General features: G+C 34.6%; 2 protein-coding genes across 4 annotated transcripts; both read left to right on the top strand.

Annotated features, from left to right (window-relative positions):
* Nucleotides 1-42: 42 nt before the first annotated feature.
* Nucleotides 43-11,909, top strand: LOC110714994 (phosphoglucan, water dikinase, chloroplastic-like). Of its 2 annotated transcripts, none has more exons than XM_021893557.1 (19): nucleotides 43-441; nucleotides 1,687-2,296; nucleotides 3,143-3,229; nucleotides 3,317-3,448; nucleotides 4,864-4,989; nucleotides 5,078-5,256; nucleotides 5,947-6,031; nucleotides 6,858-7,010; nucleotides 7,105-7,157; nucleotides 8,049-8,257; nucleotides 8,355-8,473; nucleotides 8,798-8,868; nucleotides 8,988-9,105; nucleotides 9,606-9,692; nucleotides 9,767-9,853; nucleotides 9,939-10,015; nucleotides 10,188-10,353; nucleotides 10,470-10,638; nucleotides 10,780-11,909. In XM_021893557.1, the coding sequence occupies exons 1-19, from the start codon at nucleotides 251-253 to the stop codon at nucleotides 11,682-11,684; spliced, it is 3,624 nt and encodes a 1,207-aa protein (XP_021749249.1). In that variant the 5' UTR covers nucleotides 43-250; the 3' UTR covers nucleotides 11,685-11,909. The 2 variants fall into 2 exon arrangements, with proteins under 2 accessions (XP_021749249.1, XP_021749250.1); XM_021893558.1 differs by having other exon boundaries at nucleotides 44-441; nucleotides 10,527-10,638.
* Nucleotides 11,910-13,701: 1,792 nt separating this feature from the next.
* On the top strand, nucleotides 13,702-15,595 carry LOC110714892 (rho GDP-dissociation inhibitor 1-like). Of its 2 annotated transcripts, none has more exons than XM_021893443.1 (5): nucleotides 13,702-14,070; nucleotides 14,189-14,258; nucleotides 14,496-14,720; nucleotides 14,817-14,941; nucleotides 15,269-15,595. In XM_021893443.1, the coding sequence occupies exons 1-5, from the start codon at nucleotides 13,795-13,797 to the stop codon at nucleotides 15,353-15,355; spliced, it is 783 nt and encodes a 260-aa protein (XP_021749135.1). In that variant the 5' UTR covers nucleotides 13,702-13,794; the 3' UTR covers nucleotides 15,356-15,595. The 2 variants fall into 2 exon arrangements, with proteins under 2 accessions (XP_021749135.1, XP_021749136.1); XM_021893444.1 differs by having other exon boundaries at nucleotides 13,703-14,070; nucleotides 14,499-14,720.
* The last annotated feature ends 1,547 nt before the right edge of the window (nucleotides 15,596-17,142 follow it).

Genomic DNA, 17,142 nt, shown 5'->3' with positions numbered 1-17,142 from the left:
TTAGCACGTGTGTACATGTAAGTGTCAACTAAAATGGAACGAGAAACCGGGGATAAATCATACAAGTATTATATGATCTTGAGATTTGCTCTTCTCCGTCTTCCTTACGTCGTCTTCTTCTTCATCTTCATCATCATTTTGTTGATAATAATAATAATTCAATGATTTAAACTTTTCATTTCTTCTTCTCACTCACTCACTCTCTCACTCACTCGGTCACTCACTCACTCACTCGGTCAGTGACTCAGCAATGGAGGTTGTAGGAGTGACAAAATGTCTTCGTCATAGTAATTGTTTCCAAATTAATCAGCAAATTCAACGCCAATTTGCTACTTTTAATAACCCTAATTTCAGGTTTTTGAGGCCATTACACTTCAAGTTTCCTTCTTCATCAATTTCTCGTTCTCGAATTTGTTGCGGAGTTTCCTCTGTTCAAACTCGGTATGATTTTTTAGCTCAATTTTTGGTATAATTGATTAAAATTCGTTCAATTAATCATGTTTTCTTGTAAATTTGATTGATTAAGGTTGATAAAATTAGATAATTTGATTGATGAAGGTGATTATGTAAAATTTTCATGGACGAACATGGAAGATTGATTCTTGGTTCATGTAGCCGACCCCGTCTTTTTGGGATAGAGCATTGTTGAGTACAATATATATGAAAATTTTATTGTGATGATAAAAAAATTGTTGAAAAAAATTAGATGTAAGAATTACAATGATGTCGATTTGGGTTTTTGAATAAAGCTTAATACTATATGTTAATCTTTTGATGAAAAGTTGTTTTATGTTGCTAATTTTGGTTTTGTTGCTGAAAAAAAAAATGTTTTTTGCAATTTACGAGTAAAGACATATTTTTCTGTTTAAACTGTAGACTTTTGCTTATAAAAATGAAAAGAGATTCTTGTCATTTTGCTTTGCATAATTTGTATGTGTGAAGAATTTGGAGATACTTTGTACAAAGACTGTTCTCTCATGCTAATGTCGTGATTCCATATACACATTTTTCAATCCCAAATATACCGGAGCTGTTCGTTAATCCTGATCCCTTGAAAGCTTGTACATTGGCGTTACCTAATTATCTATGGAAGTAATGCATTTGTTCCTTGTTGAGGAGATACAAGTATATATTTATTGGAATTATTTCGATGTGAGACTAGTATTCTGATAGTATCTTGCATTCCTATTGTGTTGACTGACTGTTGAGTAACTGAGTTTGTTTAGGTATTGTGACTCTTAGCCTTTGGAAATGTGCATGTTGAAGTATCATGAATGTACATTAGTCTCAATATGAACATGAACCTTGTAGGCCATGGGGTGATAAAGGTACATTTAAAAATATCACATATATTCTGGTGGCTATCCTGCATTTGATGAAAGATTGAGAAAGGATTAGAGTTTCAGGCTGCCCATCATCTAAAATAGAAACTGAACTAGATCGAGTTAAAAGCATTTTTCACTGTAGTATACTAGTATTAATTGGCTGACAGTTTTTGTGCTTTGAAACTCTAATCTCAAATTCTCAAGGACTAAAGTAAAGTTGTAATTCAATGTCAGAGTTGGGTACTGGGTAGTATGCTTTACTTATCATCATTGCTCTTCCCCAACTCCTTTTTTTTTTTTTTTTTTTTTTTTGAATAAAAAATGTGATGTTAAGTTGACTGTAAACTGCCTGTGGTGGCAGAGAGGAGGAAGAGATGGAAAGCAAAACAAAGTCTAGACATGGAAAGGTACTGTTAAGGATCCTGCTTGAGCATCAAGTGCAGTTTGGAGAGAGTGTTGTGATGTTGGGGTCAGCAAAAGAACTGGGATCATGGAAGAAACCAGTTACAATGGGTTGGACGGAGAATGGATGGGTTTCAGATTTTGAAATGAGAGGAGGGGACTCTGTGGAGTTCAAATTTGTTATAATGGGCAAGGATAAAAGTTTAACCTGGGAGTCTGGAGAAAATCGTATACTTCAGATTCCCGAGAAAGGGAATTTCACATTAATTTGTCACTGGAACATGACATCAGAGATGCTGGAGCTCTTAACTGCTGAATCTGGGGACAGCCAAGACGTGATTGAGGATTTAGTTGATAATGGATCTGTTGTTAGTGATGTTGCTGCTACAGATTCAGAAGTTCAGACAAGTCCTTTTGTAGATCAGTGGCAAGGGAAGGCTGCCACGTTCATGCGGTCCAATGAGCATCACAATAATGAGAAAGATCGGAAGTGGGACACTTCTGGTCTTGAAGGTTTAGCTCTAAAATTGGTTCAAGATGACCAGAATGCGAGAAATTGGTGGCGGAAGGTACTATAACTCAATGCTTCCAATTTCTATTCTACATAATCTGGTATTCACTTGAAAAACTTTATTTCATCAAAAACTTACCCTGTAGTGTATAATGTCTTTTTGAGATGCACAAGGTCCGTGTGATGTATAATTACATTATATAAGGCTTACAGCAATATTCTTTGGTCTCATAGGACTTGCTTTGGAAAAGCAATGCTGTATTCAATACAAACTTTCAAAATTACCCTATATTAACAGTTTATGCAATATTTTAAAGAAGCTGATTTTATTCAATTGACCTTCTCATTTTGGTTCATGTAGCCGACCCCACTTATGGGATTAAGGTTTTGATTGATTGATTGATTGACCTTCTCATTTTCTATATCTATGGGCTACAACCTAAAAAGCCTTTATTTTGTAATGGAGGAATTATTGCCTTTAGATATATAGGAGGCTTCATAATGGGTTATGTAGTGAAGTGTAGGGTTATTCCTATTCCTCCCTTTTACATAAATGGCCCTTGATCTGTCTTCCCAGCAGAATTGGAACCTGTGATAATCTGAGTGCCTGGTAAATGAGTGTGCCTAAAGGGATTGATGGCATAGGCCTACAGCTGCATAGTCCTGTGTTACCCGTCTGCTGTCTGCAGGATAAGTTTTTGTCTTGGCTACCTAAGGATTTTGTCTTGCTCATATGAACTATAAAAATCTTATATACAATTCCTTTTGTGAGCAAACTTAAATGTAAAAAATCTCCAGAAACCCAATCTGTCACATCAGAGCAATATTGATGTAGGAAACTGATGCAACTAATTTGGTTTGCAGCAATGAAATTTACTAATATTGCATTGTTTGTGTATGCAAGCTTGAAGTAGTTCGTGAGCTTATAGCTGAAAATTTGGATAACAATGATCGCTTGGAGGCTCTTACTCTTTCTGCTATCTATCTTAAGGTCCGTCACATTATTGCTTTGGCTAGTATCATATTGTTCAATTCCACCCTATAGAACTTAAAATCAAATTTAATCTGTCTCATGCAGTGGATAAACATTGGACAAATCCCTTGCTTTGAAGATGGAGGTCATCATCGACCAAATAGGCATGCCGAGATTTCAAGGCTCATTTTTCGTGAGCTGGAAAGAATTTACTGCATGAAAGATACCACCCCTGAGGTAGTAACGTATTCTTATGTTCAAGTGTTGAAAGACTTTCTTTTCTCTCACCTTTATTTCATCCTATTATGTTTTAATCTTCTTTTTTGTGATATTTATCATATCTTTAAGCATCAACAGATAGCTTCCAACTAATTATGTACCTACCTTGTTCAGAAATCCAAATGCAGCACATTTTCAAATTGTGAATGTAGAAAGCTAGTTTGCTTCTGTCAATTCTTAATAAAATGAATTTTCTAACAAATTTATAGGTTTCAAACTTTCAATCGTTTATAGCCATTTCTTTCCTAAAAGAAAATTTTATTCTTTTATTTTCATTAAATTAGTTTTGGGTGTTATTTAGTGCACACTAGGTAATATTGCTTCCGTTGTTTTTTTATTCGTCCCACCTTCCATCTTCATCCATTCTCTTAAGCTCTATCCACTTTCACTTTATTCCCCTTAAGAAACGTTCTTTTTGCCCTCCCTTGGCCCATTACGTGGGACCTATGCAAACTCATTATGTACACCTTAGTACTTCTGGTCAAACATTTTGAAAGTAAGGGTGAGAAGAACAATCCGATGCTTTTTCATTCATTTTTCCATTTTTAGCTCCTCTAGCATTGTTATCTGTTTAGCTTGTTCCCCATGTGTTAGGTGAGCTGATGAGAATTGCAATTTAGTGCAATGCAGCAAGACACTATTAGACTTTGGTTTTGTAGGGAATTAAGTGGTAGTAGCTTGATGCCCAATCTTACTGCGTGGAGCCTTGATTCTGGTGACCTAATTTACCTAGGAGTCAGACCTGATGCATTTATCATAAAAGGGAGTTTCTGGGTGTCTGAGATGCTATACTCGTCTCACATCGACTATGTGAGTGTGTTTCGTCATAAGACTCATACTATGATAACCAAGTCACCTGGACTTTCCTTTTGGGCATTAATGAGCTAAAATCCTTAGGACTTAATTTGAGTTGAGTTAACGTGTATTTTTCCTTAACAGTGTCAGCAATATTATCACAGAACTCTGCTATAGAAGCAATGCTTCAGGTCATCGTGGTTGTCACCAACTGGGAAAAAGGGATAGAAGATACCCATCTGATCTCTGCATCTTCAACATGTGGTTTACTGCTACATAGAAAGACCTTTGAACATAAATGTTTTTCCAAGGAAGCTACAAGGGTTATATCTGTGTGGCTTTATACATGAATCCCCGACTAATTAAAGTAACTGAGTTGTTGGAAAGCCAAAAGCGTTAAAATAAAATAAAATTAATACATCGGTTGTTTTATCTGTTGGTCATGATTGTCTCATCCCTTCTGAATTTTGATAACCTTATGTTTTCTTAACTATGTGCCGGGCCTTGATGACAAGTGTTCTTTAGCCTTTCTAAATGCGTCACTGATGTATTTTTCATTGCCTTGTGTTATTGTGCAGGAGATGCTTGTTATTCGCAAGATTCACCCCTCCTTGCCATCTTTTAAAGCTGAATTCACTGCATCTGTTCCTCTGACTCGAATTAGAGATATTGCTCATCGTAATGATATCCCTCATGATCTTAAGGTTCTACTTTGTTCTATAAGATAATGATCTTGCTTGTGGTTGTTCATTGGGTCCTTATCTAATTATCATCTTTTTAATTTACTATCAGCAAGAAATCAAGCATACTATACAAAACAAGCTCCACAGATGTGCTGGCCCTGAGGATTTGGTGGCTACAGAAGCTATGATGGCAAGAATTACCAAAAACCCTGGGGAGTATAATGATGCATTTGTGGAGCAATTTAAAATTTTTCTACATGAATTGAAGGATTTTTTCAATGCTGGAAGGTGCTAGACCCTACCTTTTTTTGTATATCATAATTATTAATGTCTAATCTGGCATCAGAATTTTGTATTTGCATGCATTTACTTACTCTTATACGATATTTATTTACTCAACCATCTAGCTCCGTCACTGTGCTGATTTCATTATGTTTGGGGGAAGCCCTAAATATCAAGAGTGGTCTGTCATCACTTCACATGACCATAAATCTATAAATTAAACCTCTCACACACACACACATAACTGTCCAAAATGGAGCAGTAACTTTGGTTTATCAAGCCCATTTGGCAGGAGAGATTCGTAGTCCTGCTGTATCCTTTCCTAAGTTTCCTTGTATTGAAGTTAACAGAAACTAAGTGGTAGAACCCCACAAGTTAGTTGCTATTTGCTAGTGACTAAAGTTAGGAATAACTATTAGGGTTTATCTCTATTTTTTTTGTTGATCCTTCTTCCAAAAAAAATAATTATAAAGATATCCTGTTTCTGATGAGAAGAAATCCAATTTTTATTAGCTGCTTCTTTACATTTCCTTAAGGAATGCATGTTTTTGTGAATGTGAACCTGCTATATGACTACCATATGTAAACTGATAACTATTTGAAATCGATTGTGCTCAGATGTGTGCATTCACTGCTCAAAACTTGCATCCTTCAAATTTCTAAAGTTTCCTAACACATCCTTCCCTGTTTTTCCAGCCTTGTTGAACAGCTGGAATCAATCAAGGATTCCTTGGATGAAAAAGGATTGTCTGCTCTTACTGTATTTTTGCAGCAGAAGAAGGTACAGATTTTCTTCAAAAATCTTTATTTATGTACTATGAAATTAGGGTATTATTAAATTCTCTAATTCAGCATGCAATTGTAATTTTTCCTTGAATATTGCTTCCATCTTTATGAATGACTCCCCCTTCCTGTGGGAAGCTTGTGCACTTATGGTTTGTGCTTTTATTGGCATTAGCTCTATGAGTGAATAATTGTATTTTTTATATCTATTCTTTGTATGACCTTTTGGTTCTTCCTCAACTATTGATCATAAGTGATCTGAATGCTTGGTGTTTTAAGTTACCTGTCCTTTATACTTTACTGATAATAGTGAATTAGTGATAATAACTGTAGCTCTTGATTTTTTAGACTATGGTAATGATATGTGAATGAGTTATGAGGTCATACAATTTGTGTATATAATAAACTCCTAATTGTATGGGACATTTTGTCATTATATGTCATGTGCACAAATGTGTGTATGACTATGATTATTACTCTTGAAGTAGAAGACCATATTATCATGAATAACATCAGAAGTCTTTTACAAGGTAATTGTTGAGTGATACATGGAAGAATGAAATTTGGTGCATCTTTTCGTCCTACTTTTAGAAAGTTCAAAAAAAAAAAAACTTAATTTTTTATATTTGGAGGTGTTTTCAAAGCTGTTGATTAGGATATATTGTCAACCTTTGTGCAAACTTATCTAGAAATCTAGAATGACGAGTTCCAGAATTAAACACCTCAGTTTTTTGCTTTAAGTTTTTTTTTTTTTTTTTTTTTTTTTTTTTTTTTTTTTTCAAAATTCCTTAGATCTTATAAAAGAATGTGTTTCCCCTTTTCAGAGCTTGGATGATTTAAACGGGTCAAATGAAGCTGTAGATAAACTATTGAAGCCAATGCAGTCTCTAAATTCACTAAGGGAAGTACTGATGAAGGGTCTTCAAAGCGGCCTACGGAATGATGCATCTGATGCAGCTATTGCAATGCGTCAAAAGGTAAAATTTGAATTACAAAAAAAAAATCATCTTCACTTTTTAAGCCATAGATATGATCTCATGGTTCATCTTTTTATAATCATTACCCCTGCAGTGGCGTCTTTGCGAGATTGGTCTTGAGGATTATTCTTTTGTTCTTCTAAGCAGGTAGTTTCTTTTTCTAGTTTGGGTTTTTGTTAGTACTGTTTTTATTATAATTGCAATCCATAGATATGATCTCCTAAAACACTGTGCCCCACCCCCAAGAGATTGATGATACCAGCACAACAGATGAATATAATTCTTAAGTTTCAAAATTTTTTGTCGTCTTTTGGAACAAGTAGGTGGAAAGAGAGAGCATATTGAGGGATAAACATACAATTACTTTCTGATTGATGCATATTGCATACTACTACCATGCATTTGATTGTGACAGTGACATAATCTACCTTAATTGCTACTTTTCTTTTTCTGTTTTTGAAGGCTTTGACTTTCCTTTTTTGATAAAGAACAAAGATATTGATAAATGAGCAGTAAATTACCAAAAAAATCATTGATTATATGGCATTATCTATGAGAAAAATATTGGCAGTTTTCTAATCCTGGCAAAGGTCTGAGATTGTGAAGTAGTATGTTGGAGTCTTGGGGAAGAATGCTAGGCTGAAAGTCTCCGGAAATTTCAGAAGTAAAATTTGAGGAAGAAGAAGAGGAATTCGATGATTGGTTGTATCAGAAATATAATTAAATCATTATTCATTACTAAAGGGAATTACAACCCTAGTCCTCCAAGTGGCTCCACACTCCCAATTACTAGCTACAGTAAAATAAAATAATATTCACTCACTATTTTCTGCCTGTTTTCTTTCCAACAGAACTCCTCTATTTTTAACATATTCTGACTTCCTCACCTCTAACTAACTCTTTTTTCTTCCCCAAGATTTTTTCTAACAGCCTAAATTGCAATACCAAAAATGCTCCTTTCCCCTAGGCTAGTCTAATACATCGTATTTGTAGCTTAATTTGTTACAGTACCTCACTAAGTCCCATCTCTTCTTATAGATTTCTCAATGCACTAGATTCTTTGGGAGGTGCAAAATGGCTTGCTGAAAGTGTGGAGTCAAAAAATGTTACTTCATGGAATGAACCACTTGACGCCCTTGCTATTGGAATTCGTCAGCTGGGACTATCAGGCTGGAAGTCAGAGGAATGTATTGCAATTGGGAACGAACTCTTTGTTTGGAAGGATAAAGGTCTTCCTGAAAGTGAAGGTGTGGTTCTAAGTCTATTTTTCTGTTTTTTGTTAAGTGAATCATGAGATTCATGTTTATCATATTGGATTGACGTGTTTTTATGAACATCCTAAAGGAAAGGAAGAAAATAAGAGAATTTGGGCTCTAAGGCTTAAAGCTACTCTTGATAGATCACGAAGGCTGACTGAAGAATACTCCGATTCTCTACTTGAGATATTCCCGCAAAAAGTTCAGGTTGAGTGATTTTATTGCACCTTTTGGCATGGCTAGCCTTGGATTTTAGTTCTTTATCTTACAATTTATTTCCCCTCCTTTTCCTATTTTCTTTATTTGCTCTGTTTAGTTTGAAGTGGTCGATTGATGCATGCATTTGTTACTCTTGAGCATATATAATTTTATTTTATTTTGTTTTTTTAAAATAAAAAGACATGTTTGGAGTCTGGATTCTGGAACATCACTGTCATCATGTAAATATTGACAATAACACTTCAATATGAATCGTTATGTGTAGTTTGTTTGAATATTCTGATCTAACGTGACAATGTTTGGGTTTGACAGATGCTAGGAAAAGCTCTAGGAATTGCTGAGAATAGTGTTAGGACTTACACAGAGGCTGAGATTCGTGCAGGGTAAGAACTTATAACAAGCATTAGAAAAATAAAACCTTGGCAGATAGTACCAGTTTGTGACTTAGGTGTAAGTTTCAGTTATAAATATTTTTCTAACTTTCAGTTCAATGTTATCCCAGTGTGATTTTTCAGGTCTCTAAAATCTGTACCATTCTTCTGAAAGGTGTCAGACTTTTGCTAGCATCACAAGGTTGGGATGTTATTGTTCCAGGAACTGCTTATGGAACAATTGTTCAGGTGCTGTCAATTGAACTTCTTTAGCATTGGATAGTCTCTGTCACTAAAAATTGGGAGCATCTTACCCACTATTGATTTATTTGATTATGAACCATTCTTTCTTTTCCTTTCTTCTTGAGTTTGTTTCTGACAAATTGATATATGCTGTGGCTCTTTGATAATTTTCTTCCGTTGTACCTTTCCTATGGAGCTTCACCTCTATAGATTACTCTATACAATTAATGCTGTTTCCATGTCAAATCGAATAAGTATGATTGTCTATTGCCAGCTGTTATTTTGCTGTACAATTGACCTGGTTGATTGCAAGTTAAAACTGCTGACCAAATTAACCATGCCTGATTTGGTTATTGATGTCAGATAAAATTAATGTTGATGTTGTGTTTGAATTCAGCTTGTTGATCTTGTAGCATAAACTGCACTGGTAATTAGCTTTTTCTGCTATCTTATTTCATTGATTGACTAATTGTGGATCTTTTTGTGTTGGCTTTTGTTCAAATTAGGTTGATAGTATTACGCCTGGGTCACTACCTTCATCTGTAACAGGGCCTGTTATTCTTGTTGTTCGCAAAGCTGATGGAGATGAAGAGGTATGAAGTCCTAAAAATTTGTAGCACATATTGAAGGGCTAAATTGAATGTGTAACATGTGAGGTGTTTGGCAGGTGACAGCTGCAGGGACTAATATAGCTGGTGTCATACTCCTGCAAGAGCTTCCCCATTTATCCCATCTTGGTGTCCGAGCACGACAAGTGAGTTGCAATGTACTTCTGATCAAAATTTATTTCTCGTTTAAGGTCGAGAACTGGGAGTAACAACATAAATATTCCTGTACAGGAAAAGGTTGCCTTTGTCACCTGCGAAGATGATGATTCAGCTTCGTATTTCAAGAAGCTTAGTGGACAATATGTCAGGTAAATTTCTCTGAATCTTGCCACTGAACAAGTTATTTATTTCCTTTTTTTGAATGCAATATCAGAATATCCCCACTGTTCAAATTTTAATTTGCTTTGTGAAAACCTTGGGTTCTCTTTATCTTGTATTTCTCTGATCTGTATTCCTGAGGGCCCTTGTAATTCATTCCAGGCTGGAAGCATCCTCAGGAGGGGTTGATATACAACCATGTTCTCCTGGTGAAACAAATAATGATCCTATCATAGACATTCCTCCAAGTCATGATCCATCTACAGCAGGGCTTGTTGAGTCTGATGATTCTTCCTCCTCTCTGAGCATAGATCCACAGCTAAGCGAGGTCTAATCTAGTACCTTCTTTCTTTGTGTCTCCGTCCCTATTCCCTAAGCTTTGAGTGATGAAATTGCAGTTTTGTTTGTTACTAAGTTGATTAAATGCAGAAAATTTTGGTTCAGGTGATTCCAGACGCCATTCTGCTTTTTGTTGACAAGTGCAAAAAATTTTTGGTTCAGGTAATTCCCTCCGAAGTTGTTACTCTGCTTGCTGACGCAGAGCCACGTACTTGTGGGGCAAAAGCTGCTGCCTGTGGACGCTTGTCTTCTCTGTCGGAAGCCTCTATTAAAGGTGTATTTTGTTTCTTCTTTTGCCTTTTCCTCTTGTGTGCTGTCTTTGGATTGAAGAATAATTATCATTCATCCGGAAGACTGGAACAATAAATTTTACCCTTACTTGTCATAACATCTGCATTTTCTTCTCTTATTGTAGTTTACAATGAGCTTGGAGTTCCAGCCTCATTTAAGGTCCCTACAGGAGCAGTTATCCCATTTGGTTCTATGGAATTGGCATTAGAGGCTAACCAGTCTTTGGAAGCATTCAGGTCCTACATAGAACAGATAGAAACTGCAGAGGTTGCAGATGGAGCCCTTGACAATCTGTGTTCTAAACTTCAAGAACTGATATGTTCCATACAGCCCTCTAAGGACGTCATTCAAAATATAGCAGAAATCTTTCCGAGCACTGCTTGTTTAATTGTGCGGTCAAGTGCTAATGTAGAAGACTTGGCAGGAATGTCAGCGGCTGGGCTCTATGAATCTATTCCAAATGTCAGTCCATCAAACCCTACTGTCTTTGGCAGTGCTGTCAGTAGGGTTTGGGCTTCACTATACACTCGTCGAGCTGTTCTTAGTCGGAGGGCTGCACGGGTACCCCAAAAGAAGGCCCAAATGGCAGTTTTGGTGCAAGAAATGCTTTCTCCAGATTTGTCATTTGTACTTCACACCCTTTCTCCAACAGACAACGACAGAAATGTTGTCGAGGCTGAGATTGCTCCTGGTCTTGGTGAAACATTGGCATCAGGCACCAGAGGTACACCATGGCGTCTATCTTCTGGAAAATTTGACGGGTCTGTGAAGACATTGGCTTTTGCAAACTTCAGTGAAGAGATGCTAGTGGGCAGAGCAGGACCTGCTGACGGCGAAGTTATTCGTTTGACTGTAGATTACAGCAAGAAACCACTGACTGTTGATACTGTTTTCAGAAAGCAGCTTGGTCAGCGACTCTGTGCTGTTGGGTTTTTCCTGGAGAGGAAATTCGGGTGCCCTCAGGATGTCGAAGGATGCTTGGTTGGCAATGATGTTTACATCGTTCAAACACGCCCTCAACCTCTCTAAGCTGTTCATATCTACTCATGGTATTGGATTAATTATTATTATCATATTGTTACTTATTTTACATATATTAGCATGGGTACATCTTCATAAAGCCCCTTCCACTCAGCTAGTGAATCTTTAAACTTCAGAAACTCAAATAACAGAATAGAAGTTTTGTGTGATAATAAAAGTGTATTCTATTCCTTATTCTCTAACTTTCGGAGTAAACTGCTCTTTTCTTGTTTTTTTTTTTTTCAAATTATATTTTATTTATTCTTTAACCATTTTTTTGAACTTTAGGGTAGGGTGACTGCCAGTGGGTCCAGAGTCTACAGTCCAGGCTGTTGAATACCCAGAAACATGCTTATTGTCTGATTAATTTCCCAATTCTGAGGGTCTGGACCCTTGGTTATAATTCCTCCCGGAAACCTTGTCTAACTTGCTTAGTGATTCTTCCTGGCCACCATGGGTCTATGGTTGAACAACAAATAATTTCTAATGATGTACTGGTACTAAGACATGAATTTTGACGGAGTGATCAATTAGCAAAATTAAGCTGTGGCGAAAGTTGTGGTACTTAAGTTGAAGCATCATCCTATAGGGGATGTTGTAACTTGTAAGGCAGACCTCCTATGTTCTTACTGCTTTGGCTAATGGCTACAAGTGCTACACCATTTCTCGTATGGAGCTTAATCTTCCATGGAATCGATAATCACAATAAACTTTAGCGAGGAAAGGGATTAGATATACGCATTTTTTCTCCTGCGTTGCTAAAAAGAGAAGTTGTTTCCAATAAACCTTTCATTAAGAATGTGCAATTTGCCTTCAACTTGACAAAAAATATGTACATGGAATTCATTGAGTCATTATTGATTAAGTTCATAATAACAACCCAATTCAAGCTAAATTATAGTCAATGATGAAACAACCAGATTTAAATTAATACTTGCTTTTTTATTTGAACATCATAGTTTACAAGAAGAATGAGACAGACAATACTTATTGAGAGAAAATCTATGATATCATTCTGATAAAATTCCTCCCTAACAAATGCATATTTAATCCAATTAGCACAGTAATCATTGTCTAATTGCAGCTTAAGAAAAGCAAAATGCACTCAATTCAATGCATTTTAAAGTATACATAAAACCCTCAACCACTTGTGGAATATTTAGCCAAAAAAATGTAAGATTTCCTAATACATAAATCTGCAAGATAATTAGAGGTTACTGTATATAATAAGCTAATAAATATTCCTGAAGTGCTTTGCATTATATGAAAAAGTTAATGAGGAAATGGACCCCCTTTTAAATTTTATTTAATATGGGGTTTTTCATCATCATTAGGGTCACTTAGTCACTGGTAACATGTCATTAATCAATTACCATAATCACTAGGGAATATGTACTGGATTTAGTTCTTGGGATTGCTACCTAACTTTTCATTTTTCTGCAGCATTACTGTAATTTATTTGCATCCGTACTCTTAATTTGTTTGCTTTTTTTTTTTTTTTTCAATTTTGATAAACTCAAAATGGTTAACATGTTAATCACCTAAAGACACTAATCTATCGAATGGACTAAAGTATTACTTGAACATGAGAAGAACATCGTTATATTAGAGAAAACTTTTGACGTTTTAGTTATTTTATTGAGTGTTAGGTAACTAACAGTTAGCCATTTAGCCTTACTCTTTTAACGCTTCTTTTTTATGTATAAAATGTTCCGATACAATCCTTTGTTATTCAAGTAACAAAATGGTTGAAGTGACACAAACGCCCTTCATTAAATGGCCACAATATTCTTCATTATAAGGGCGAAAGTCAAGTTAGTCTTTAATTCTTTATATTGCGAAAAATGATGTGGTACCGTTGTTACTTGTCTAAGAGTTACACGAATAGAGAAAATTTATACACATATCGTATGTTGCTTTTGCTGCTTGCCTTTGTTCCAAAGCTACCATATTTCATAACTTTTGAACCCACATGCCATATGCTTTCATCATGATCATAACTTGCACAATTAAATAAATAATTCTTGAATGCCTTAAATACAGGACAATTTCAACCTCACAACACAACACAGAGCAAAAACCCTGTATTTCTGTTTAACTGTTAGTTTTCAAAAGTATAATGTCTGCTGTTGTAGGAACTATTTCACCCTCCCAAAATTCTGGGATTATTCTCTCTTCTAACATGAAGAAGGAAGTAGAGCAAAAACCTGATAAGATCATAGAGAGCTTAGGCTGCGAGTTGAATGAAAACACAGACATTTGCAAGGATTTGATCAAAGAAATCAGCAAAAAGACTGATCATACTGAAGAAAACTCTGAAGTCAAGCGCGATAATGATGCCTGTTTGAAGTCTGAAAATTGTCAGAACGACGAGCAGCTTGAGAAGGATGATAAGGTCTAGCTCCTTCTCCTTGTCTTTCCCGAATTAGTAATTTAGTAGTCACGTTTTTTAAAATAGTAATGGTTTATGATTCGATTTTCTAATATGTTACTTCTGTGCTGCTATACTGAAGGATGATGAAAGCTTAAGCAATCAGAAGCAACAACTTCTTGGGAACATTAATCTTACTGCAGTAGAAGAAGGTACTAAACAAATTTAGCTAATTTTTGTTCTTAACATCAGCAAAATTCCAAACTGTTCTGAAATTTTCGTAACCTGATATGCTGAACTTAACTCAATCACTAAACATATCTGATCTTTTCCGAACTTATCTAAATGTTGCAAAACCAGTAAAGTAATACAACGAACAATATGACTATATATAGTCCTGCATTAAAGCATGACAATTAACTTTTTCTGAACTTTATTTCATGAACTAGCAGGAAACAAAGCACCAGAAGTTCAGATACTGAGCCTATCAGTTCTTTCGCCCGGTCGAGCTGATGTAGTGTTGCCAACTCCATTTCCATCAACAACTTCTAAGGCAACCCTATTCACCCTCAAGGAAGGAAGCAAATACCGCATCAAATTTCTTTTTACCGTGACAAAAAATGTTGTTAAAAATCTTGCATACACTTACATGGTCTGGAAGTCTGGAATTAGAGGTAAACTAGAATAAGGAGTTTATGCATAATTTTTTTTAATATTGTGCTGTTATTTTTGGTTGTATGTGTTAAATTTTTTTTATGTGAATTTTGCAGTGCACCAAACAAAGAAATTGGTAGGCACATTTAGCCCAAGACAAGAGCAATATACCTTTGAATTAGAAGAAGGAACAACACCTTTTGGGTTCTTTGCAAGGGGTCCTTTTCTTGTTCGATCTAAGGTAAGTTTTTTTTCTAGACTTGACAAAACTGACGTGTACCTGATTTTATGTCTATACCCAAAACTAGGAACCAAATTAAAGTTTGATTAAAAGTAATTAACACTAATATTGGTTGGTTTTTCATTTATCTAGGCTTGACTATGATTTAACCTAAAATTTCCATTAATAAACCGAACTTTACTGATCCAAACGAATTATTTGTTACCTGTCGAAAAAATAATAGTGGGATCATTGATGAAACAATATTGTCATGATTTTGTTTATTCAAGGGGGTATATAATTTTTAATTTGATTTGTTTTACCTAATTTTGGTGTTTCTATTTGCAGTTTGTGGATGATGATGGCAATTGTTACTTGGATACCACATACTACTTTGACATCAGAAAGGACTGGGGAGCAAGAGAGAAGTGCTAGATTTAATCCTAATTTTCTTTGTAATTTTTATAACTTGCATTTTGCCTTAATGTTCAAGTAATAATAATTAAAAATTCTAGCTTTATTTGGTCCATTTAAATTCCATCTATTGTGTGTCATTGTGTGTAATATCATTTTATGTGTAGTTGTGTACACCCATTTGTAATTCCTCATATTTGGGGAGCCAAAGTGAGGTGCAAAAAAAAATAAACAAAGGGAAATTATTACTATTATTTTAAACTTTCCTCTAAATTTCCATTAATTAATTATTTTAAACTTTCCTCTAAATTTCCATTAATTATAATTTTAAACTTTCCCCTAAAGTCTATTTCATGGTCCAATTAAAACCTATGAATTTGGATTAATTTATGACAAAAAAAGATCAACATTTTGCCCATATAAATAGGAGTACATCTCATAATTAATTAACAGTAGTAATCATTTTTACATCCAAAAAAGTGGCTACTTTGGCTTTATAATCATGAAGAGAGCATGAGATTGGAACCCTTAGCAATAATTTAGAATACAACTAACTAGCTTTTTCAAGCCTGATATGGTCTACCAAAGAAAAATATGTTAAAAAATAATTATTAGCATATAGTAATTCAAACTCCTGCAACTTCTTTTTTAACTTTGTATATCATTATTTCAATAGTAATTATTAACAATTCAATATTTCAATAATTCATTTCATTGAATCCTTTTTGTTTGTTTTGGACGAGCTACATAAGTTTTTATTTAAGTGCCAACCAAGGTCAAACATACATAGCTTAAATATTACATCCTCTTTTTAAAAAAAAAAAATTGCAACATAGGAAAGTTGCACAAAGGTGACCTATATGGCTATACATAGTGAATCATTGTTTAAATAAAGTAATGTTGCAATTAATTTGTAACTTTAACTTTCTAAAAAGAATATGTTGCGATTAAAAGAGAACGGATAAAGTATATACAATATAACTTTAGAAGTATAATACTTAAAAAAAAAACAAAGTTATAAGTTAGCATAGTTAATTTGGTGATTTGGCAGAGGATACCAACAAAAGTTTGTTCGTACTTCTGTTATTTTCCTTTGTATCACATAATTACAAGCTCTCATGATAATTAATGAGTTAAATGAAACCAAAACCTAATTTTCCCACAACCAAAAAAAATTAATAATTGTGCTAATTCTGTCTTTATCACGTCATTAATCTGAGTTTGAGTATCTTATAAGAAATCTAATGATCTAAATTAAAGAATATTATTAAAAGTAAGGTGACAGTTTTTCCCGAGAAACATATCCATTACATCGATCTAAAATCAACGCAAAATAACATATCATTGTGGCTAACTCTACAACTCTAGCTAGTGTCCAAGTTCAAAATTTTAAGTAGATAGCTAGCTAAAGTAATCACAATGGCTTCTTCCTCTTGATCAAGACTATGCTATCAAATTGCAATGATGTTCATCCATAAGCATGCAAACAACAAATCACGCATCAATACATCATCATCATCATCATATTCATAAAGCATGCAAACATATATACATAACTCAAAAGTTTATAATTATGTTATGTATGTTTACTATTTGAGCATGCATTAGCATGCCAAAATATTTGTCAATATCACTTGAAATATATTCCATCTTTTTATACATGACTTAATATAAAAACAAATGTCAATATCACAAAATCTTTTACCTTTTTAGACCCCTGGATCTCTTTTTTCTTTTTTTGACCAAAACCCCACTTGAATTATTCTGATTTTAATTGTTTAAAATCACAATATTATATACAAGTATTT

The sequence above is a fragment of the Chenopodium quinoa genome, unplaced genomic scaffold (assembly GCF_001683475.1).
Source record: "Chenopodium quinoa cultivar QQ74 unplaced genomic scaffold, ASM168347v1, whole genome shotgun sequence".
Classification (NCBI taxonomy): domain Eukaryota; kingdom Viridiplantae; phylum Streptophyta; class Magnoliopsida; order Caryophyllales; family Amaranthaceae; genus Chenopodium; species Chenopodium quinoa.
This window is presented reverse-complemented; position numbering and strand designations above follow the sequence as displayed.